At 35.3% G+C, this 20,214-nt stretch overlaps 1 protein-coding gene across 6 annotated transcripts in view; it reads left to right on the plus strand.

Moving 5' to 3' along the window:
* Positions 1-20,214, plus strand: part of AKAP7 (A-kinase anchoring protein 7) — an 89,326-nt gene that overhangs the window by 10,368 nt on the left and 58,744 nt on the right. For 5 of the 6 annotated variants that reach the window (XR_012632848.1, XM_074896321.1, XM_074896319.1 and 2 more), the window contains exons 5-6: positions 4,445-4,605; positions 16,383-16,495. Coding sequence is in view for 5 of the 6 variants with exons in the window: in XM_074896321.1 (XP_074752422.1) it covers positions 4,445-4,605; positions 16,383-16,495 (274 nt within the window). In the remaining variant the exon portion in view is untranslated. Of the gene's footprint in view, positions 1-4,444; positions 4,606-16,382; positions 16,496-18,976; positions 18,980-20,214 lie in introns of all 6 variants that reach the window. The other variant, XM_074896322.1, reaches the window with a different exon arrangement.

The raw sequence follows: 20,214 nt of genomic DNA on the forward strand, positions 1-20,214 counted from the left end.
GAAGATGTTCAGACTTTAAAGTCTGTACAGCTCTAATTTATGAATGTTCAGAATAATTCTGCATCTAGCTGTAATTTTGACTTGAAATGAAAACATATATTGTATTTTATAGTCCTCCTTTACACAGACTGACGGTTTCTATTTAGATGTGGTGCGTGATGACCTGCATATGTGATGTCTCTATATTTGCACATTATAATTGCAGAATTGAGATTGCAAACACTTTGGTAACTGTAACAGAGCATTATGTAAAATGCTGATAAACAGTCTACTGGCATTATAGTGAACATCTGGGAATCCTCCATTGCTTGTGTGTCAATTTTGTAGTGGATTGCTAATGCATCAAAATTCATGAGATCCTTACAGTTCTGTGAAGGAGAAGCCTCATGGTTTCATCTCCCCTTGATGAGTTCTTTCAGGGGCCTTCTGTCATACGTATATATCTATATCTATCTTACTGGTTTTCTCTGCATTGTTAGCAGGCATGTGGTACATGTACTTATTTATCTAGATCAAATAATGAGTAAGTGCAGTGAGACGTTGCTTTGGTTATGGTAATACAGTTACAAAATAATGTGTCTAATAAGTGTGTGTTGAATATTTTTTTCCCCCAGAAGGTTTGTCTGTTAAAGTGCAAATTGCTCATAAGAAAGCGAGAATCCAAGATAGAATGTAGGAACCATTTGGTAGTCAAGGGCATGCTTCTAGTAAGTAGAAGTATTTTGACTAAAAATATTTAACACACCTAAAAATAATGAGATACCAGTATATCTAAATCAATTGCCCTGCATGTTTTTCACACTTGTTTCCTTGGATGCTATATTCTTGAGGCCTCTACACTCTCACCTCTCCTGTGAGGAGAGAAACAGATAGCCAGGAACAGAATAGAAAGGAAAGCAAAGGATACTAGATCTGCTGGACTCCCTCTCCTTTCCACATACCTTTTGTCTCCTGTAGCAGGCACACCAGCTTTGTCCTGCTCTGGTTGATGAGCAAACTGGTAGCACCTGAAAACTGGTGAGAACAACCACCAACTGTGTATGCAGTATCTTTTTAAAAAGGGTTTGAAGTATGAACTTTTTAAAAAGGGGATGTGAGAACTCAAAGCCAAGTATGCCACCTCATGAATATTTTTTAGAGTCCTAAACTGTATATCAAAACAGATATTCTCAAATTCAGTATCTTCTGCTACTCATTGAGCTCCTCAGCTGTCACTGTCCGACTGCCACCCAAACACTTACTTATGGAGTTCTTCTCTGCCTCTCCCAGCAGAACTCCACAGTCCAGGCACCCAGGAGCTGTCCTCTAGTCAGCAGCAGCTTCCCCAGTGATTCACCCTTTCCCTGGCCAGATGCCTCCTACAGGTATCTAGCTCAGCTATCCTCAGGTATTCTAGATTACATTTTCTATTATATGGGATTTTTTTTTTTTTTCATAATGGATGTTTTTTGTTTAATCTTTTGGGAGAACTTGAAGAGTGAGAAGTTGAATTTTCCTTTCTTTGCTTCACCGACTTTTGATAACAAGTTAATAGAAAGAAACCAAAATCCAGGCTGGCAAAAGAACTTGTATGTAACATAGGATGAGAGTAATCCCTCAAAGTGCAGCTAGTCAACTGGGCATCTTAGAGTTCACAGATCCTTAGGTTTGGTTCCATTAAGTTACTTAGATATCTACAGTTTTTCTACTGTGTTTGCACAATAGTGCCTCTGTCTATACAGAAATGAAATGTGTTGAACGCTATTTGAAGTCAAAACGCGTGATAAGAATGTGCTAAACATAACATTCAATTCAGCACAAAGCCCTTTGTGTGGTATTTTAGTACATACAGCTTTCACCCTGAAAATGGAAGATCTGTATTCTAGGCCACTCTTTTTAAGGGAATCCAGACCTGCAATTCCCATGCAAGTTTCCTAACTGATTGGCTGTGGTCTAGCCTTCATGAATGCACTTCACATCCCTTTTTGTAGGACTAGATGAAATCAAGAATGTGAGATTTAAAAAAACATAAAGGCAAGCAAGCAAGAGCCATGACAGCACTCCCTTCCAGCAAAGGACTTCTAGTCCATGTTAACTGTATGCATAGTCATGGGATCAGGTGTTAGAAATCAGGATGCCTGCCTTCACACCTTCATTACCAGACTGTAGTGTCAAGTTCTTCTTGCTTGTTATATGTCAAAGGTTCTGTGAATCTAACCTTTTCATTATAAATATGAGAGCTGAAAGCATTGTTTGGCTTTGGCTTTTTTTGCAAGTTTGCTTTTTCTAACAAGGAATCAAAATTAACAAGTAAGAAATTTCTAAAAAGAAACTACATCAGTTTTAAATGCTATAATATTTACATTACAACAACACAGAGAAAAACAGGCACTGCTTCTATAATCCTAGTTTGTATTCACTAGAATATGCTGCTTAATTCTTTTTTACTTCCTTTCTCCACTTTGGAGTAAAATACTTGTAAACTTTTTTTATCCCTGTGGGTTAATTGCACTGAGTGTAACTGCATTTGGCATCGTAAATACTATTTGGTATGGAATAACAAGAAAATACCACTGTTCTGTTTTTTGCTATTGACTTCAGCGGAAATGTTTGTCCTTGTGCATTATTCTTACAAAGCAATGTTAGATGTTATAAAGTGAATGATTGAATACAGAAATACAAATATGCTAGAGTGAGATGACAGCTATATTTCTAAATATTTTAGTGTTTATAAGATTGTATATAAAAGAAAAAGTGGAACTAAATCTTCACTAAGTGATAAACTGAAAACATACCGCACTGTTTGAATTGACCTTTCATAGACTTTATAAACTCATCAGGTAGTGTTGAGCTGGTGAGTGAGTTCTGCAGCGTACTCTACAGTATGGAAATAGAAATCTTTTTTCAGCTGGGGAACAGAGCTTTCCATGACTCTTTGTGTGCCACTTCTCAGATGAAAAAAATACAGAGATGGGGTTTAGGTATGTGTGTAATTTACCACTTGAAAGCTCACTGCAATCTTTGACACTCTATTTGAAATATCTGTACTTGTTTTGGAACAATTTTTAGGTTCATGTCTGTAAATAAATCTAGACATGATTACCTGTGAAGTAATATGACAGATATAATGAGTATTAGATGGCCTTTTGGAAAGCTCTTGAAGTATAGCACATACAAAGACACAGCAACAGGTTTGTCTAATGGTGATAGAAGGGTAGGTTAGTGGCAGAGACTGTGTTCAAAGAAAAATATCTTTGCCAAGGAACAAGTAATGGCATTGTTGTTTAAAGTGGTTATATAGTAGCTAAAGTACTTCGAGGCTGTAGGTTAAAGCCTTATAGAAAAAACACAGGAGGACTGTGTCAGTCAAAAATATATTGTCATGTAATCAACTCTAACATCTATCTTAACCTGGCATAGGTTTCAATTAAATGCATAAGTTCTCATCAAGAGGCCATCTTGCTAAACACGGTGGAAACATGTGTAAAGTTGTTTGTAATTTTACAGGTTTAAAGAATATAATTTAGCCTACTTTAGAAATCATGGTAATGGCTTGCATCCAGCTAGGACAGAAAAAGTACAATAAACTCTCTTGAGAGTTTTTAACCTGTTACTGCCATCTAGCGTTTGTGAAGTCAACATCGGTTTAGTGAAAAGTTCAAATTCAGTTTTGCTGAATAGAGTTAAAAACTGTGAGCAGGTGAGAGATCTTTTAGAAGACACTAAGAATGTTTATATAATTTTTGTTTAGCACGTGAATCACTTCAAGTGCAGGTCAACACAAATACTTCATGTAATCGTACATACACTTAAAGTGGCTAATTAAGATGATTATTGAAAGGTTGTCAGGCTTGCTCCTGTTTCTTACATATAGTGTGTGTGTGCTACTTATCTCTTAAAGAAAGTACTAATCAGTTTAGATAGTATTTCTTTTAATAACAGTTCTTAATGAGCTTAATAGTAATTTCCTTGTAATTTTATAATTTTTAAAAAATATATAATGTCACTAACCTATGTTTATAATATTAATTAACACTCTGTAGCAACTTTGAATGAAGTAGAATTTTAGAGTGTTCAGTTGAGCTATCAGGAGATGAAAAAAATTAAGAATCAAAACCCAAATACTTCTGAATAAGCATCTTATTAAATGGGATGCAGAGAATAATAGAGACCCTATGATCTTAATATCTAGTCACCTTGAGGACTGAGATAAGCTCTTTTGAGGAATTACACCTGCTTCTAGGTCTGCCTAATTATTTCTGTGGTTTTACAGCAGGGTGTATGAACCAGTTTACCTTTATAAATTACTGACTCGACTGATAGGAAGTAGTGCAAAAGTACCTGAGTAGATAATAAATTGATAGTAATAAAACTTAGTGAGATTTTTGGATATAGTGATTTATAGCAATGTAAACAGTATTAATATATTTGACTTTCACATAGATATTTTCTTTCTTCTTGGCAGAGCAGTTGGTGCTCTTGCAGATACCAAGGATTTTGTAGAAGATCTCCTGAAAGGAAAAAAAGTGGATTTGTCTTTTCAAGGAATTGATCACTTCAGAAATGAAGTTGGATTTGTGAAGTTGCCAGAAAACGATCATACAACAAAACTTACGGAAATAGCAGGTATCACTTGTCAATCTAGTTTAAGTGCTTTAAAAATTTTTTGACAACCTGGATGAGAATGGAGCACAAAGATAAGTTGTTTCTAATTTAGTCAACATTAATATAACTTTAACAACTGCAAAGGGTACATAATGAATTTCCCAGCATAGTTCAAAAGGATATTAATGATTTACCGACAGTACTGTTCTCTGATATCTTTTTATTTAGTAGATGTAAAAAATGTAGCGCAGATTTGCAGACAGATACAAAGACCCTGTTCTACCTTGCTTTGGTTCAAGTACTGTCTGCTGTTTCTTAGCTGATATTTATACCCCTTTCAATTTGTAATTTCATACTTAGTGACTTTAAGAAGTGTATCTTTGATGCATCTTCCTTGACTTGCGAAGTTACATAGTCTTCTCCTTTGTGTTTATGCTGAGTAGAGCACTGAGAGACAGTGACATTCTTTCCTCTTCCATGGTCTGGGGAGTCTTAAGTTTTGTGTTTCCTGTAGTACATTATCATTCTTAAATCTCAGTGAACTAACTGTAATTTACCACTCCCACATGTATAAGTGTATATATACACACACGCATATATATGTATAGGTATGTATATGTACTTTATATGTAGGTTTCTATATATGTATAAAGGAAAATCTGGACTTTCTCTGCACCTCTGGAGGATAAGGGGAATTTGAGAGAAGGACATGTCTCGTCTGTCAGAGTAATGGTGTTGAATACCATGCTGCTTTAGCCTGAGATTTGGTTTTTGGAGCAGCTGTGGAACCAATCTGTGGGTTGTTCAAAGTTAATTGCCTTCCTTTAGCAATTAGAAAGTTACTGAAAGATGTGGCAGGTACATGCTACTTTGTGTGTGCCCCCACATCTTCACTTCAAGAGCAAAACTCTCAGTTGTGTCTTAACAGTGGAGCTAAGGCCACTGTCTTTGCCAGTCAGATAAAATGCATCCAAAGATACAGTTCAAGTCAGTAGGAATATATAAATTAAAAGGAGTGTAAATATCAGCTGAGAAACAGTAGTCAGTACCTACACCAAAACAAGGTAGAGTGGAATTTTTTATCTATGAGTCTATACTTAAACTATGTTGTTTACAGATATTAAATAAAAATTCTCAGAGAACAGTACTGTCTGTAATTCACTGGTGTCCTTTAAAACTATCCCAGCAATTCCAACTATTCCTTGGAAAGACACTTTAAAAGAGTTTTTCAGTATTGATGAATTATCTTTTGTGCTCTGAGGAATGCGAGGTCGCACCATTTTTTAATAGTGCAATAACCCATATAGGACATTTTGCAGAGTGGCAAAGACTGCTGCTATCACGCTACCTCTTTGCAATCCCATACAGAGAAAAAATGGAAAGTCTTTCTGAAGTGCCTTTAGAAAATGTTTAGTACGTATTATCTGACGTTTTCAAGAAAGATTGAATAGAAGACTGTGAGCTTTTCAGTTTACCAAATTGCTATGCTGTTATTGGGCCATGCTGTATTATTTTAAGTGGCATCTGATAAAGAAGTATTTCTAATATTCAGTGTGGTAGAAATTGAACAGTTCTTAGAGTTCCAGAGATGCTTCAGTTGTTGAATGATCCCATAATTATATCAGAGATTGAATCTACCAATTTCTTAAGTCCTTTGGACAATATTCTTCCTCATCCTTGTCTTTGAGTTTGTCTTTAGATTTCTTTTAAAGGTGACAGAATATGTATGCTTTTTTATAAACAGTGAGATAATCCATAAACCCTTTCAATACCTCTTGTGAAAGGAGATGGTTTCTGTTAGTGACAGTAACTTTTGATTTTGAGACTATAGTTAAGAACTCCAAAATAATTGAAGTTGCTAGACATGGAGAGCCAAATATTTTTTAACTACAGGAAGAAAAGGAGTATGAGTGATTTTTCTACACAGTTTAGATTAGTGAATCAGATTTTAATCAGAATTAGACAAGTAAAGATGTAATTAGATTTCGACCTTTGTTTTTCAGTTTGACAGTCCTTCCTAGTAGACAAACTCATAGTGCAGTCAGATTTAGCAAACAAGCAAATCTCTGTTTTCTTTGTAAAGCATAACTGCTGAGCATTCTTTGCTTACATTAGAAGTCCAGCTGTATATTATTAATTTCACCTAACACTGCTGTTTAGTAAAAATGTTTCTTATTTAAGTGCTTACTTTTGCCAACCCAATGGATTGTTTCTTTGCCTTAGGCCTGTTGTTCAGTCTCTAGACTTACAGAGTGATGTTTGTTTCATCTGGATTTAGTTCTGAAACAGGGTAGGAAGCTGAACATTACCAGAAGAAAATGGTAAAATGATTGAAAATGGTTAATGGGTATGACTTCAGGATATGCTATCTTAACATTTCTTAGTGACTGTCATAATCATAACTTCTGAACTGCTGCTGATTTCAGAGCATCTTTTTCTGCCTTCATGGAAAAGCTAATATTATTTCATAACAGGTAACCTGTAATTCAGGAAAGCAAACTGTTTGTGTTGGTGCTTGTGCCAGAAAAAAAGATTTTAGGTCTGTAATTATATAACACTAAGATTATACAAGTGTGTTTCAAACAGTGTCTTAGTTACATATTAAATTAGTGGAGCGGCCAGATATGAGTAGGAAGAAAATAAATATGCTGTATAGTTTCTACATATGTCTTTATTATATTTAATTACAAGTAATCTAAGTAACCTGATAAAAATAGATAATTTTTTATTATATAGATGTCCTTCAGGGCAGTGCAGTTTGCAGTATGAAATAATATTAAACAAAAGAATCCATGTGAACACTTCAAAACTGATGAGGTAGGAGTTGTTAGGATTCCCCCCCCTCCCCCAAGTGTATCACATATATAATTCCTTTAACGTAAGAGTACACTTATAGAGTTAATTCTAACACAGTTTAATTTGCATGCAATTTTTATAAAACATTAGCAGTCACTCAGCTAAGGGCCAAAACTCCTACTGAAGGTGTTGCATTCTGGGAAGAAGACCATGTAGTACTTTCTGGGCTGTGCTTGACACAATAAATGTACCTTCTAATCATTATATGATTGGCATCATATTAGGAGAAATGTGACGTTATTTTCTGTGATACATTTCATATATTAATTCCAAACAGGCTGTATGTCAGAATTATGCATAGTATTCCTGCTCTGTGGATAGTATCCTGAATACACAATTTGAGAGAGAAAGCTGCAAGAGAAAATATTGGAAACTCTTTTCTGCTGGGCTGCTATTGTGAGGATCTGTGTGAAGATTGCTGTCAGATCTTCATATATACTGCTGTGAGGTTATATATGTTTGACAAAAATTAATTGTCACAAGTTTATGCTGGCTCCTAGTGCAGCTTGCCTGTTTCCCTTGTGTCCCTAGAAAACTTAGATTTTAAAACTGAAGCTGGCAGAAAGAAGAAAAATATGCAGCATTGCCTGCAGGATGTTAATCATTTTGTTGTTGTCCATGCAATAGTAAAGAGAGATCACTTCTGTAGCTGGTTTGATTTTTTGCAAGACCTAAGTTTAGTTTATCACAGAATTATTCTGCTTCAAGATTATGTTCATTTTCTGCTATGCTCTGAGGTAAATTTTGACTTCATGTGTTACTTTGTGTTCTACATGAACGTTGAAGGAGAAATATTGTAACATAGCAATAGAAAATATATGAGGTTAAAATAGGTTCTTGTAAAAGTCCATAAATTATATGGAAATTTGTTTGATATCAGTAATATCTGAATGTGGTACAGGATTATAATGGTAAGTGAGTATCTGCTAATGTAAATGAAAGTTTGCAGAGACAATTTCAGGAAAGCAGAGCTAACAGGGATCTTCTGTTTATTGTGGTTTGCTTGTTATTTCCCAATAATCCATTGAAAGATATTAGCATCATATAATTATCTTCCAGGAATAGTACTAAACTGTTAGGACAGAAGTTTGAGGAGTATTTTAATCCCTCTTTCTCCAAGTCATCTTAGAAATTCCTGAGCTAAAAGTGACATATACACTCATGGTGAGTTTTAAAAAGCTCTTCATTTCTTGTGCTTTGCTACACTACAGAATATTTGAAGTACTAAGTGAATTTGGAAAAGGTAATAAATTGTTTGGCTTTGGTTTTCATTTTGATAATTATATTCTAAATTCTGCTAGAAACTGATAAAACTGAGTAAATGAATCCTGTTTTTTACCCACAGGACTTGCAGATTTTGGTTTTGTGGATGAATGATGCATTATGGTCTGACCATGAGGGGGAGCTTGTATTTCATGAACAAAAAACTTACTCTTCTATTTCTGCAGATAGCTATTTCATTTGCTTTTGGTCCTTTGTTTTTAAGAAATGTTCATTTGTTGGGTTAAATATTTGAGTGCAGTTAGGACTAGACAGACATGTACACCTAAGTAGTAATTTCCTTTAGTTTTATATAAATGACATTTAGTCTAATATCACTAAATTGATTTTCCTAACAGTCCATACTAGAGAGGGAGAAATGGAGAGTAAGTCATACTTACCCATCTTCTTTTCTAGGTACATTTACAGTGTTACTCAAGCATAAGCTGGCATTGCCACCATACCAAAGCACTCTGGCCCCTTTTGTTGTGCTGGAGATTTATGCAACCACATGGTAAACTGTGGTTAAATTAACGTTGTGATTAAATTAACATAAATTAAAGGTTTTTACCTTTGCCAGATAATTTTTAACCTATACAGTTTGCTAGTGCAGTTTACTGTATAGTTACATGACTGTTGGCACAAAAGATAGGAGCGGTGGCAGGCATGGGGCTGGAGAGGAGGAACAGTCTGTTTTGGCGAGGATGGTGGTTTATGAGCTTCTTGAAAGATTATGAAACCACACATTTAGCATCTATTTTAGGGTGAGTTACATTGCCCTGACTTCAGAGGGCCTAGGGAAATAATTCAGTTAATTTAGTTCCCTTTAGTTCCAGATGGCTGAAGCTAACATAAATTAATTTTGCCTCTTGTCAGTTATTCTTAAGTCATTTCACATGATGGAAGAATTAAGAACTCAAAACTGTTGTACAGATCGGTTGTTTTAATGGAAAATTACAAAATGAACAAAAAGCTGCTAGTCCAAATCCATAACAGTTGCATTGAAAACGTACTGCTGTGACATGTTTGATTTTCTTCTAGTCCATGCAGTAGTTATAGTTCCTGCTAATGCATGTAGCAGAACTTTACTGGTCTGTCTAGAAACCTGGTTCATCCACAGCAAGAAGAGAAGGATGCTCTGAAGTTGATAGTGGCAATATTCTTCTGTCTCAAAAATATAATTATCTATGTCAGCAAATATATCTCTGCTGTATCATGTGATGAATATAACCAGCAGAAAAAAAACCCCAACGATTCTTTTGTTGATTTCATTACAAGAGACAAGACTTCTACCTGCTGATAGTACTTAAATGAAAGGCTGGTTCCAGTAGACATGAGCATTGTTCATGCCTTTTGATATTTCAAAGTTTTCTGCATGCAGCCTTTTCTAATTCAACTTTGTGCTACATGATGGTTTTTTTTCGTGTAGGGCCCCCTTGACCAGACAAATGCTGACAACAGGGGCAGACATTTTAGTGAAAATGAACAGTCACTATGATGGCCTAGTGTAACAACAGTTAGTTTTATGAGTTTGTGCTTCCAGCAGGTAATAGTTACTAAATAACAGTTTCCTCTGGGTTTCAACATTTTATTAGTTGCATGGGAATACTAAATGCTGTGCTATTGACAAATCTCTTAGTTGACCTTTTTGGTGTGTCACGTGACATGTAGAAGAAGCTTCTAGGCTTTGGAGCATTGTGTTGCAGTGCCTGTCTTGCCCATTGACTCTACTACACTTCATGCAGGATCTTAAAATTTTGATCAACTGTGTGGAAGGAGTCAGAAAGAATCTTTTCAATTTGCTGAAAAAACTGTGATTCAGCTGTAAAATGGCACAGAGAGGGCAGATACAAGGGGAAGAATAAGGATTTAATAGAAAGGAGGTCAGGGTAGCAGGAAAAAGTAGAGGATCTGTTTGTAAGGCAAGGAGAAAATCTTACGAGAGGATTCTGGCATTTACAGACAAGGTAATCTCTAATTTTCTGCTGTGTAGTCAGGTGGAACTGGAAGCAAAGTGTTAAATTGTTGAAAGGACAGTTAGTAGGGAGACTGAAACATCTTCAGTTTGTCATAGTATTTTATCTTTGAAGCTTGGTGTTTTATTATGGTTTTTATTCTCACTGTGGCTTGGCTTATGTGAAATACATAAGCCAGACTAACCCATGTGCTTGCCTGGCTTTGAATCTGTCGTTTAATTTCTCCTTGATTGTTTAATATGAGATGCTTTTGTTAATGCCCCTCTGTACAGGACATATACAGTGATCTGGTTAAAGGACACTGAACACTGCTGTATTATTTAATGAAACTCGGTGTGCTGTTCACTATGTTCATGGCCTTTGTTCCTCTAAAACACCCATTAGTGATCTCCACATTTGTTCCTTAATGCTAAAAATGTATAGTTCTCTGAAAGCAAGGACAGCAAATGCTTTTGGATTTTCATTTGCATTCTTCTTAATATTGTGCTGTCAGACACTGAATAACAATAACTCTGATAAATACTCTATTAAAATGAAGCTATAAGATATGGGTTTTGTGGTTTAAAAGAAGGTACTCTTACCCACTTTTTGTGATTGTGACAAACTTTTAGGAAGTATTGGAGTGGATTAAAGCTAGTAAAAGAGCTGAGTTTCTTCAAGAAGTCTGACACTTTGAGCCTTCAAATTATAATTGTTTGTCTTGTAAGACTTACCTTACATATATTGGTATTTGTGCACAAAGTGGGGATTGCTTGGTCCAGCTGCTCCTTGGATCCTGTTTTATGAACGAGCACATCTTTCTTCTATTTACGTGTATGGTGATGGAGAGAATCAGAGCGACCTGCATATACTGCTGATACGTGCTTGAAATAACCATCTAGCTCGCTGATACACCATAGGGGTATGGTACAGTCCAACTTTCTGTAGAAAAGCCTAAGTAATATATAACCACGTAGCAGTGTAAGAACCATTGGGAAATTGGCTCGACCCTGGTTTACATTTTGGCATAGTTCAAAGCTGATTATTTACAGAGAAATGCTAACACTGATGGGGAGAAAAAATAGACTCTCCATATGGAGAGATGAGAAGCAAGACCTTTCCTTTTCTTACATCCCAGAGATGAAAATCACAAGCACATGAGGTAGTGACTGACCCTGGTTTAGCCAGGAAAGAAGTTTTTATTTTTTTCATCAGAGCTTGGGCATTGCTGAGGTGTTCAGGATTCAGTAGTTTTTGTCAGGTAGCAGCTAGGGACTCTCCTCAGGCTGATACTATCCTTCATAATGATCTTAACAGTAGGATGGTAGAGAGTTTGGTGCTTGATGAAGCTTTCATTATATATTCCAAGCATAACATAATATGTAAAATATTTATTTTTTTTTAATTCGTAGTGCTCACCTATGGTGACATATAGTTGAAGTCATGATAAATATTAGCATCTGAAATAGATGGGTTTGAGTTCTTAATTGACTTGGAAATTAGGTCTTGTAAGGCTTTGCATGTGCATTATTCTCAGTGCTATTAGGAAAGGAGGGATGACCAGAAGAGCTTATTTGTGAACCCCAAACTTCTGCTAACTGATAGCCAACAGAATGTTCTTAAAAAACAACTAAGAACTTAAAAATTTTAACATGGCTTAACATGAAATTTATAATTGTAAGTTATTTATGCTTAGCTTTTCTTCAGCTCCAAGTGTAAAGTAAAAAAGATTGTCAATAAAGAGACAGAATACTGTTTCTAAATTCTAAACCTTTTAATTGAGGGAACATGTTTTAGAGACAAGCAGAAATTAATAGACTGGAAGAAAATGTACATATGTAGCAGTTTTCCATATCTAATGAAATCTTGGGAAAGAAGATTGCCATTTGTATTATAGAATATGTCTCGATGTGCAATTTTTCTGTGAATCATTCTGTATTGATTTAGCTGTTGAATTTTTGAGCCTTTCCAGTATATACTGGTTCTGAGTATGTTTCACATATCACATTTCAAATCTAATTAAGGGGAAACAGTTTTCTAATGGATTCACCCGCATCCAATGCAAAAGAGGTAGATGACATTCAGTAATTTTGACATTATAAAAATAGGGTATGAAATGGTATTGCAGAGTACTTCAAATTGCATTAAAGATGGTCTGAAAGCTGTCCAGAAATTTGTTCCAGGAAGTCATTGAGCTTGTAAAAAAAGCCTTAACTTTTCTAGGGTATACTTTGAAGCTGCAGACATTGCTCAGCCTGAGACTAATATGGGAAAACACAGGTCTTGTTTGGTTTTTTTAGTCTAGCTAGTGATGTTCATGTCGGGGAGAAAGATGGCAGGTCCTCATTTTTTAAGACCCATGGGTATTGTTGCTCTGCTATTCTTGTCACTGGCCTCAAATTTCTTTCAGTTCAGGCAATCCCTTCATAAACTTTAACCTTCATGTATTTGCTCAGTCTTCAAATCCCCTTTCATGCTGTCCCATAAGCCTGGAACTTTCTCTTGCCCACAGCATCCATGCTTCCTTCCACATTTCTTTTAAAACCCTTCTTGTGGTCACTTCTTCAAAGAGGTGCGTGGATATTAATAGCATTACATTATCTTTTAACCTTCCTGTGCTCTCAGGAAACCGTTTCCCTTTGTTTCTTTTTTTTTTTACTCTCCATCTACTCAGTTTCTGTTTATCTTTGAAGAAGGAAACATTGTACTATTTATGTTTATAAGTTCACCTTAACCAGTAAAATGTCACATTTTCCTTAAGTATCAAATACTGCAAAACTGGGGCTATCTGTAGTACCAGCAAGTGTGGCCAATCTCTTAAGCCTGTGATGTTTAATAAGTCTGTGCTGTGACAAAGCTGTGTGAGAAGTCTCATCACCATGAGAACATGTGTGGACACACACACACACACATAAATCAATTAAATTTAAAACTTCACACTCTCTGAAATTATGCTTTCGTTCCTCTGAGCCAGTTTTTCATTATGGTTTTTCTTGATTCGAATTGCCAGGTATGAAAAAAAGATTAGTTTAGGGAGAGAAATAGCGGATATTGAACAAAGGTATGTAGCACAAAATGAAGACACACAATCCATGTGGTTGGTGTGTCACTGTGTTCAGCAGTGTAAAGTATAGGTGCCCTACCGTCCCACTATAACAGGCATTTATAGTGCTATATGATCAGTCTACTCTGTTGAAAATGCTGGGTTTAAAATCCTGTGATCAGATGCACATTGGCAAACCATTGCTCTGACACTAAGCACTTACTGGAGTTAGGGGGACACCCTTAGAGGTGCAAATCTTCACCAGCACAGATCTTAACTGCAGAGTGGGAAATAAGACACTGCTTGGCATAAAATATGATACCAGAAAGAATTTGAGCTTTTAGGGGACAAAAAAAGGACTACAATCCACAAGACTGACTCAGAATATCACAGGGTAGCATAAACCTGGTTTTGATAAGACTAATCTTTTGCTGGATCATTGAGTCAGTGAATCCGCACATGATGCAGTTCAGAGAACCAAACAAAGGAACCAGAAAATGGCTTTGTTACAGATAATTTCAGTTTTAAATAAATGTAACATTTTATTAGCTTATGAGCATCAGAAAATAAGCAGGCCAGTGGATGCATGGAAATACATGCACACTATAACTAAATGACTTAATTCAAACTTCCATATCTCAGTATGAAGGAGCAGCAAACATTTATTTGTAGTCTTCTGTTTTGATATGTTAATCTGTTGTTCAGCAGCATTTGTGTGCACAGCTGCACAATAGCTTAGTGGGGATTCAGTGTAAATTTAGAAATGTTTCCTGCAGACACAATTTAAAATAATGCAAGTAGGTAAGCTGTACTTGCATATAGATGCATAGCTATAGCTACATATCTACAGTAAGTCTATAGATGTAGATACACAGCTGTATAGATTTAGATACATAGATCTATAGGTCTATATAGCGGTTATGCTTGTATATACATATACACATACATGGGGTGAGGGGGAGGGAGAGAGAGCACGGGTATAAGCTGAAGCATGGCAGGTTCCCTCTGAACATCAAGAAACCCTTTTTTCACTGTGAGAGTGACCACAGACTGGTACAGGTTGCTCAGGCAGATCGTGGAGTCTCCATCCTTTGAGATAAGCAAAACCCATCCGGACATGGTCCTGGGCAACTGGGCCTAGATGGCCCCACTTGAGCAGGGGCGTTGCACCACATGAGCTCCAAAGGTCCTTTCCAACCTCAACCATTGTGGTAGGTTATTTTCAGCATCTGCCATAGTAATATGACCCATAATACTATTGTAAAAGCTTTACAAGTTTTAATCTGGTTGTCCTTTCAGTATCCTGTGAGTTAGAATTAAAGGTTGGGCTAATTATTTTTTGTAAAATGCATCAGCCATCTTATAAGTGGGGAATGAATGTTGAAAGAGAATTTAAGTGGGCCTGTTTAAGAGATGGCATTAGGGTCTTTGATTTCTTTGGCTTTTTTCAAAATCCCAGCTTCTGCATAGACTGTGGAGCCTAATCATATGCAGCAAAGAAAGAGAAGTGAATTTTGATCTCCAGGTCCCAAGTGAATACTCAGCCCATCTTCCTCTTCCTTGGGCCTTCCCTATTTTTCTTCAGCCAGCTGTGCTGGTTGCTTTCCAGTGTAATGCATTTTCTTTTAGGTGGGAGAATAAAGCACTGGATCTTTCTGTTACAATTGAACTGTCAAGCCAAAATTAATACAACGCAAATACATTGTGATGGTAAGGGTTGACTGAATTCATGTGATAGGATTGGGGTTTTTTTTCCTTATTTTGATTTTAGTTCAAGGATAGTATGAGTCAGCTAGACCTACAGCTAGTGAAAAATTGGAAGTTGCATTTACAAAGGTAAAAAAAAAAGATTTTGCAGTTTTTCTGGTTTCCAGTAATAGAAATATTCTAGTTACTGGCACTTTTTGCCACAGGTTTTATCAATTTTATCTAAACTTTTTTCAAAATTATAACAATTTTTTAATGTATTTCAGCTAAAAGAAATATGGAACATAATTCAAAAGTTATACAGAAATTTATTTCTGAGAAACGAAACATTACATTGGGCAGGTGAGTTGGGAAATGGTAAACTAGGTCAGCGTAGTAGCTTGGCCTGGATTGTAGGTAGATAAAAGTGCACACTAAAAATAGGAAATCAGCTTGGAAGGCAACAGTGAAGCTTAAAAAACCAAACAAATATCATTAATATACCTGGTATGTTCTATAATTCTGCCATGTAAATCCAGAACCAGAATTTAGAGCTTTCAGTTTCAGATTTCCTTTGGTCTGAGTGGGAGATTACCCAAATATAGATAATAGAACTCACCATGGAATAGTGCTTTTGAAGAGAGACAGTTCTGTTACATACTCGAAGTTTTCCTGAAGTTTCCAAACTTCTAGTGTAATAACTCCAGAACAGTTCTAATGTCAAGTTTTTTGACAGCAAAAGCAGATAGCATGGACAGCTTTCTAATTGCCATTATTTTAGTAAAGCCAAATTCATGACCCATACTAACTGCAAATATAAGACTATTTTTACATGAAATAATATATACCTTTGAAGTTAACTAGAAACCTCTCTGCCTTATCGTACTCGTCATCATGTTTCTTCCATGTGGAGCAGCTGTGACTCATAGTTGAAAGCGCATTTTTAAGCATTCTGTCATGTAATATCTTTGTACCTCTACATTTTTCTCCCCCCTCAGAGACTATGAAGAAGATATTTCAAGAAAAAGGCATCTTGACAGGAGAAGGAAGAGCTTTTAAACCACATCTGACCTTCATGAAGTTGTCAAAATCAACACAGCTACGTAAGCAGGTGAGCTCACATTTCACACAGCTCAGCAGCAATCTAGAAAGTTTAATCTGGAGACAAAGGAGTTGCTTATGATACAGCATCATGCTTTCTACTTTGTAACCAGCTGAAGAGGTAAGACTTCAAAATACTGATTTTTTAAAGAAAAATTAGTGCATCTAACATACAAACAGTAGTCCTGTACTGTATTTTACCATTCTTGATATTCTCACTACAGTAATATCATGGTCTGTTTTCTTTTGTGAAACTAGGCAAGACCAAAAGATGAAAATACTTGTTCAAAATTGCAGAGTTGTTATTGTAGATTATATGCATGCAGTTTGTTTGGATAATTTTGTTACTGTATAGGAGAAAATAAGCAAGTAAACAATGGAATTTATATTTGGATTATGCATAATAAGCAGACTGTCAGTTCCCCCTATTGAATATGCTTTGGTGAATTTCAGCGTAACAATGAAACACATCTTCTGTATTCTCTCTTGCAGGTGGTTATTTCTTGCTATTTATTAGCTTTTTTGACAAAATACACAAATACTTAACAGTAGGTTATAACTGTGATGATAAATAGAATCAATACTTGTGTATCTAGTTTTTTATTTCATACTAATTTAACAATAATATTGTATTATTTAACCTAAGATATATCTTCATACTTTTTTGCTGACATTGTATGGAATGTTTTATGTGATCCTTTAAGATTGACCAGGAAAATTTTCAGGAAAAAAAAAAAAAAAAGTAAATAAGAATTAAAGTACATAATATAAATATTTTAAGTTGATTTTTTCCCTAATAGTAAGCATTAAAGAAAAATACTTTAAAGTTTCATTAGAAATAACAAAAAAATGCTGAAGGTGCATGTTTTAATTAGGTAGTGTTGTGAAATTAGTTGGAAGAAGGCAGTGAGACGAGATACATCAGGAAACTTCAAGGGCACACATACTTGCTGTGAAACAGAAATAAGGACGTGTCCACAGATTGTCACCTACAACGTGTGTATTATGGCTATTAAATTTGTAAGTTCACATAAGCTGTTGCTTGTATTAACAGTTGTTTTTTAAAACACTCATTTTAAAAATCCACAGCTTTTCTAGAATATCAGCTGTTCAGTAATTTAACTCTTTGGTTAAAACATCTGAGACTATCAGGGTCAGGTTTTTGCCATTCTGTTTTTTGGTTGTTTTTCTTCTGGTTGATTTTTTTGTTTACATTTCTCTACCTTGCATGAACCCTTAGCCAGGATGCATAATTTCTGTGTTCTGATACTCACTGCCGCTGACAGAACCAGGTCAATGTCATTCCAAATCATCTTCCTTAGTTCTCTATAATGCTGGATAATGCATATGGTATTCTAAAGAAACACTGTATAAAAAGATACTATGTATTAAAAATCTGTAAAAATTTTTCTCTGTCAATCTACTGTTAGGCATAAACATCAGTCTTTACTATCATTTGTTGTTTCATTGTGCTCGTGCTTTTAGTGAGATAGTTTCACACATTTACTGAAAACAATAAATAAAACCATGAAACATAAAAAGAATAACTATTTTGTAGTACATTTTAATACGTCTAATTGCATTTTCAGATCATACAACAGTATGAGAAATAGGAAGGGGGAGTGTATGAAGTTTACATGAGAAAGGATGTAAAAGAGCAAATAGAACTAAAGTGGTTGAGTATAGTTCACAGCTATAGCTTTATAACTATATATTTTTTTTAAATGTAAGTTTCCTTATTTGATGCAATATTCTGTTAAGCCATTCTCCTCATAGGGATATCTAAATTCCACCAAAGTTATCTTTTGGGAGAAAGAACAACCTGTTTTTGAAACCTTAATATAGCTACAGGCATTTTTGAAATGCATATAGTCTTTAAAGATTTTAACTTTGCCAAATTGTTGCTGATAATTACAAAGCAAAGAGTTTGAGAATTCAAAATTAATAAAGATCTCAAGAAATCAGCTTTCTACTTTGAAGGCACAGCATTAAGCTAAAAATGGTAAATCTAAAAATCGTGGAAACAGACATTAATAAAGGATCAAAATGTGAGATAAAGTGGGTTAGAAAAGAGCTATCTGGGTCACTGTACCCCCTTCAGCATCTCAGGTTAAAGAGAAGCTGAATGAGTGGGATCAACTCATTCTTCATGCTTAGTTGGACAATTCTGAGATCAAATGGGCCACTGAAAACTTCCCCAAAATAAGGAGGTACAGTGTGCCTCTAGGTGTCCTTGTGGAAGGAGATAAAGGGATATAATTTAATTGCACATGTTTAGCTATTTCCACAGTTCTTTAAATGATAAGAAGCTTAGGTTAGTATCATTATCTTCTATACAAAGAACCTAATGAAACACAATGAAAGAAGAAACTGGAGTTTTGCACTTGAAGACACCATTTCTATTGTTGCTTCCCTCACTAGCCTGCTATGTTGCCACACATCAGTCACAACCCCTCTGTTTTTCATTCATCCAGGCTGCTGTTTATTTCAGGGCGTGTTGTGAGGCACACTTGATAAATGCCATATGACATTTGGAGATCCTTTGATACCTAGTGCTGACAGAACTGCAAGTACTGTGAAATGGATTTCACAAGTAGAAGATGACTGACAGCTAAATTGCTCTGATGGCATCTGCTTAATTAGTAAGGAGTATATCCTTAGCCTAGACAGTGGTTGACAAGAATATATGCCCAAAATATAGTTTAGAAATATTTAAGATATTATATTCTTCTGTACAGTGTATCTTTAGAATGCTGTATGTATAATTAGTAAAAGAATATATTAGTGAGAAAAATCAATTTGTATTTACAGCACTTGCAAGTGTTGTACAAGGCCTGATTCACTGTTACCATTCAGCTTCAATGGTAACATTGTCAAGATGCTAGATACTATTTTGCAGATGGTATTATTATGACTCCACTGGAAATAGAAGTTACTGCATGATTCAGTAATTTATTCTTGTAATTTTTAATGTAAATTATGTTAAACTTTTGCTACTATCCTGGTTTCATATAGAGATAACATAAGGTACTTACTTTGTAATAATAATTCCTTTGGCATAAAGGAGGAAATTCCACACTAAATCAAACCCAAACCAGAGTCTCCAAATTCAGATCTTTTTGATGTGCACTCACATACATCTTTTTGCTATATTCAGGTAGACATACCAGATAAGATGTTTAATACTGATAATTAAGGTAATTACCTTTCTTCTCATGTAAATTTTCTCTCAATTTATGTGACGAGTATTTTTGGCTTTGTGAAATCAAATATAGCTCAAGAAACCTGTAGTGTGTCTGCTGATGTCTTTTGTAGCCTTACTGTAAGTAGTTACATCAAGTTTTGGCAGCCAGACAATAAGTGATCTAATGTCTTTTCTGTCTTATTTAGATAAGGAATCTCCAGCACTTACCACCGGAAAGGTTATTACTTCTTTAGTACTTAGATATCGTGTCTCTTGCTTCATTAATTTGTTAATGAATTTCTGTTGCATGTGTATGCATCAAATACTTCAGTAAAGATCCTCTGCATGACAAGAGAAGTGAAAGGGAATCTTCCCTTTCTGGTACTATTCCTTTAAGTTTTTTACAATACTTGAAAATAGAATATAAAATGTGAATTTCTGCCTTATACCCCTGGCATAGTTTTCAGTTTCCTACATTTCTAATTTTGCTTTTATTCATACCCATATGGCATAGATACATAGCCATGCTATGTAGGACCTTATGA

This window comes from Athene noctua, chromosome 1, assembly GCF_965140245.1.
Source record: "Athene noctua chromosome 1, bAthNoc1.hap1.1, whole genome shotgun sequence".
NCBI lineage: Eukaryota > Metazoa > Chordata > Aves > Strigiformes > Strigidae > Athene > Athene noctua.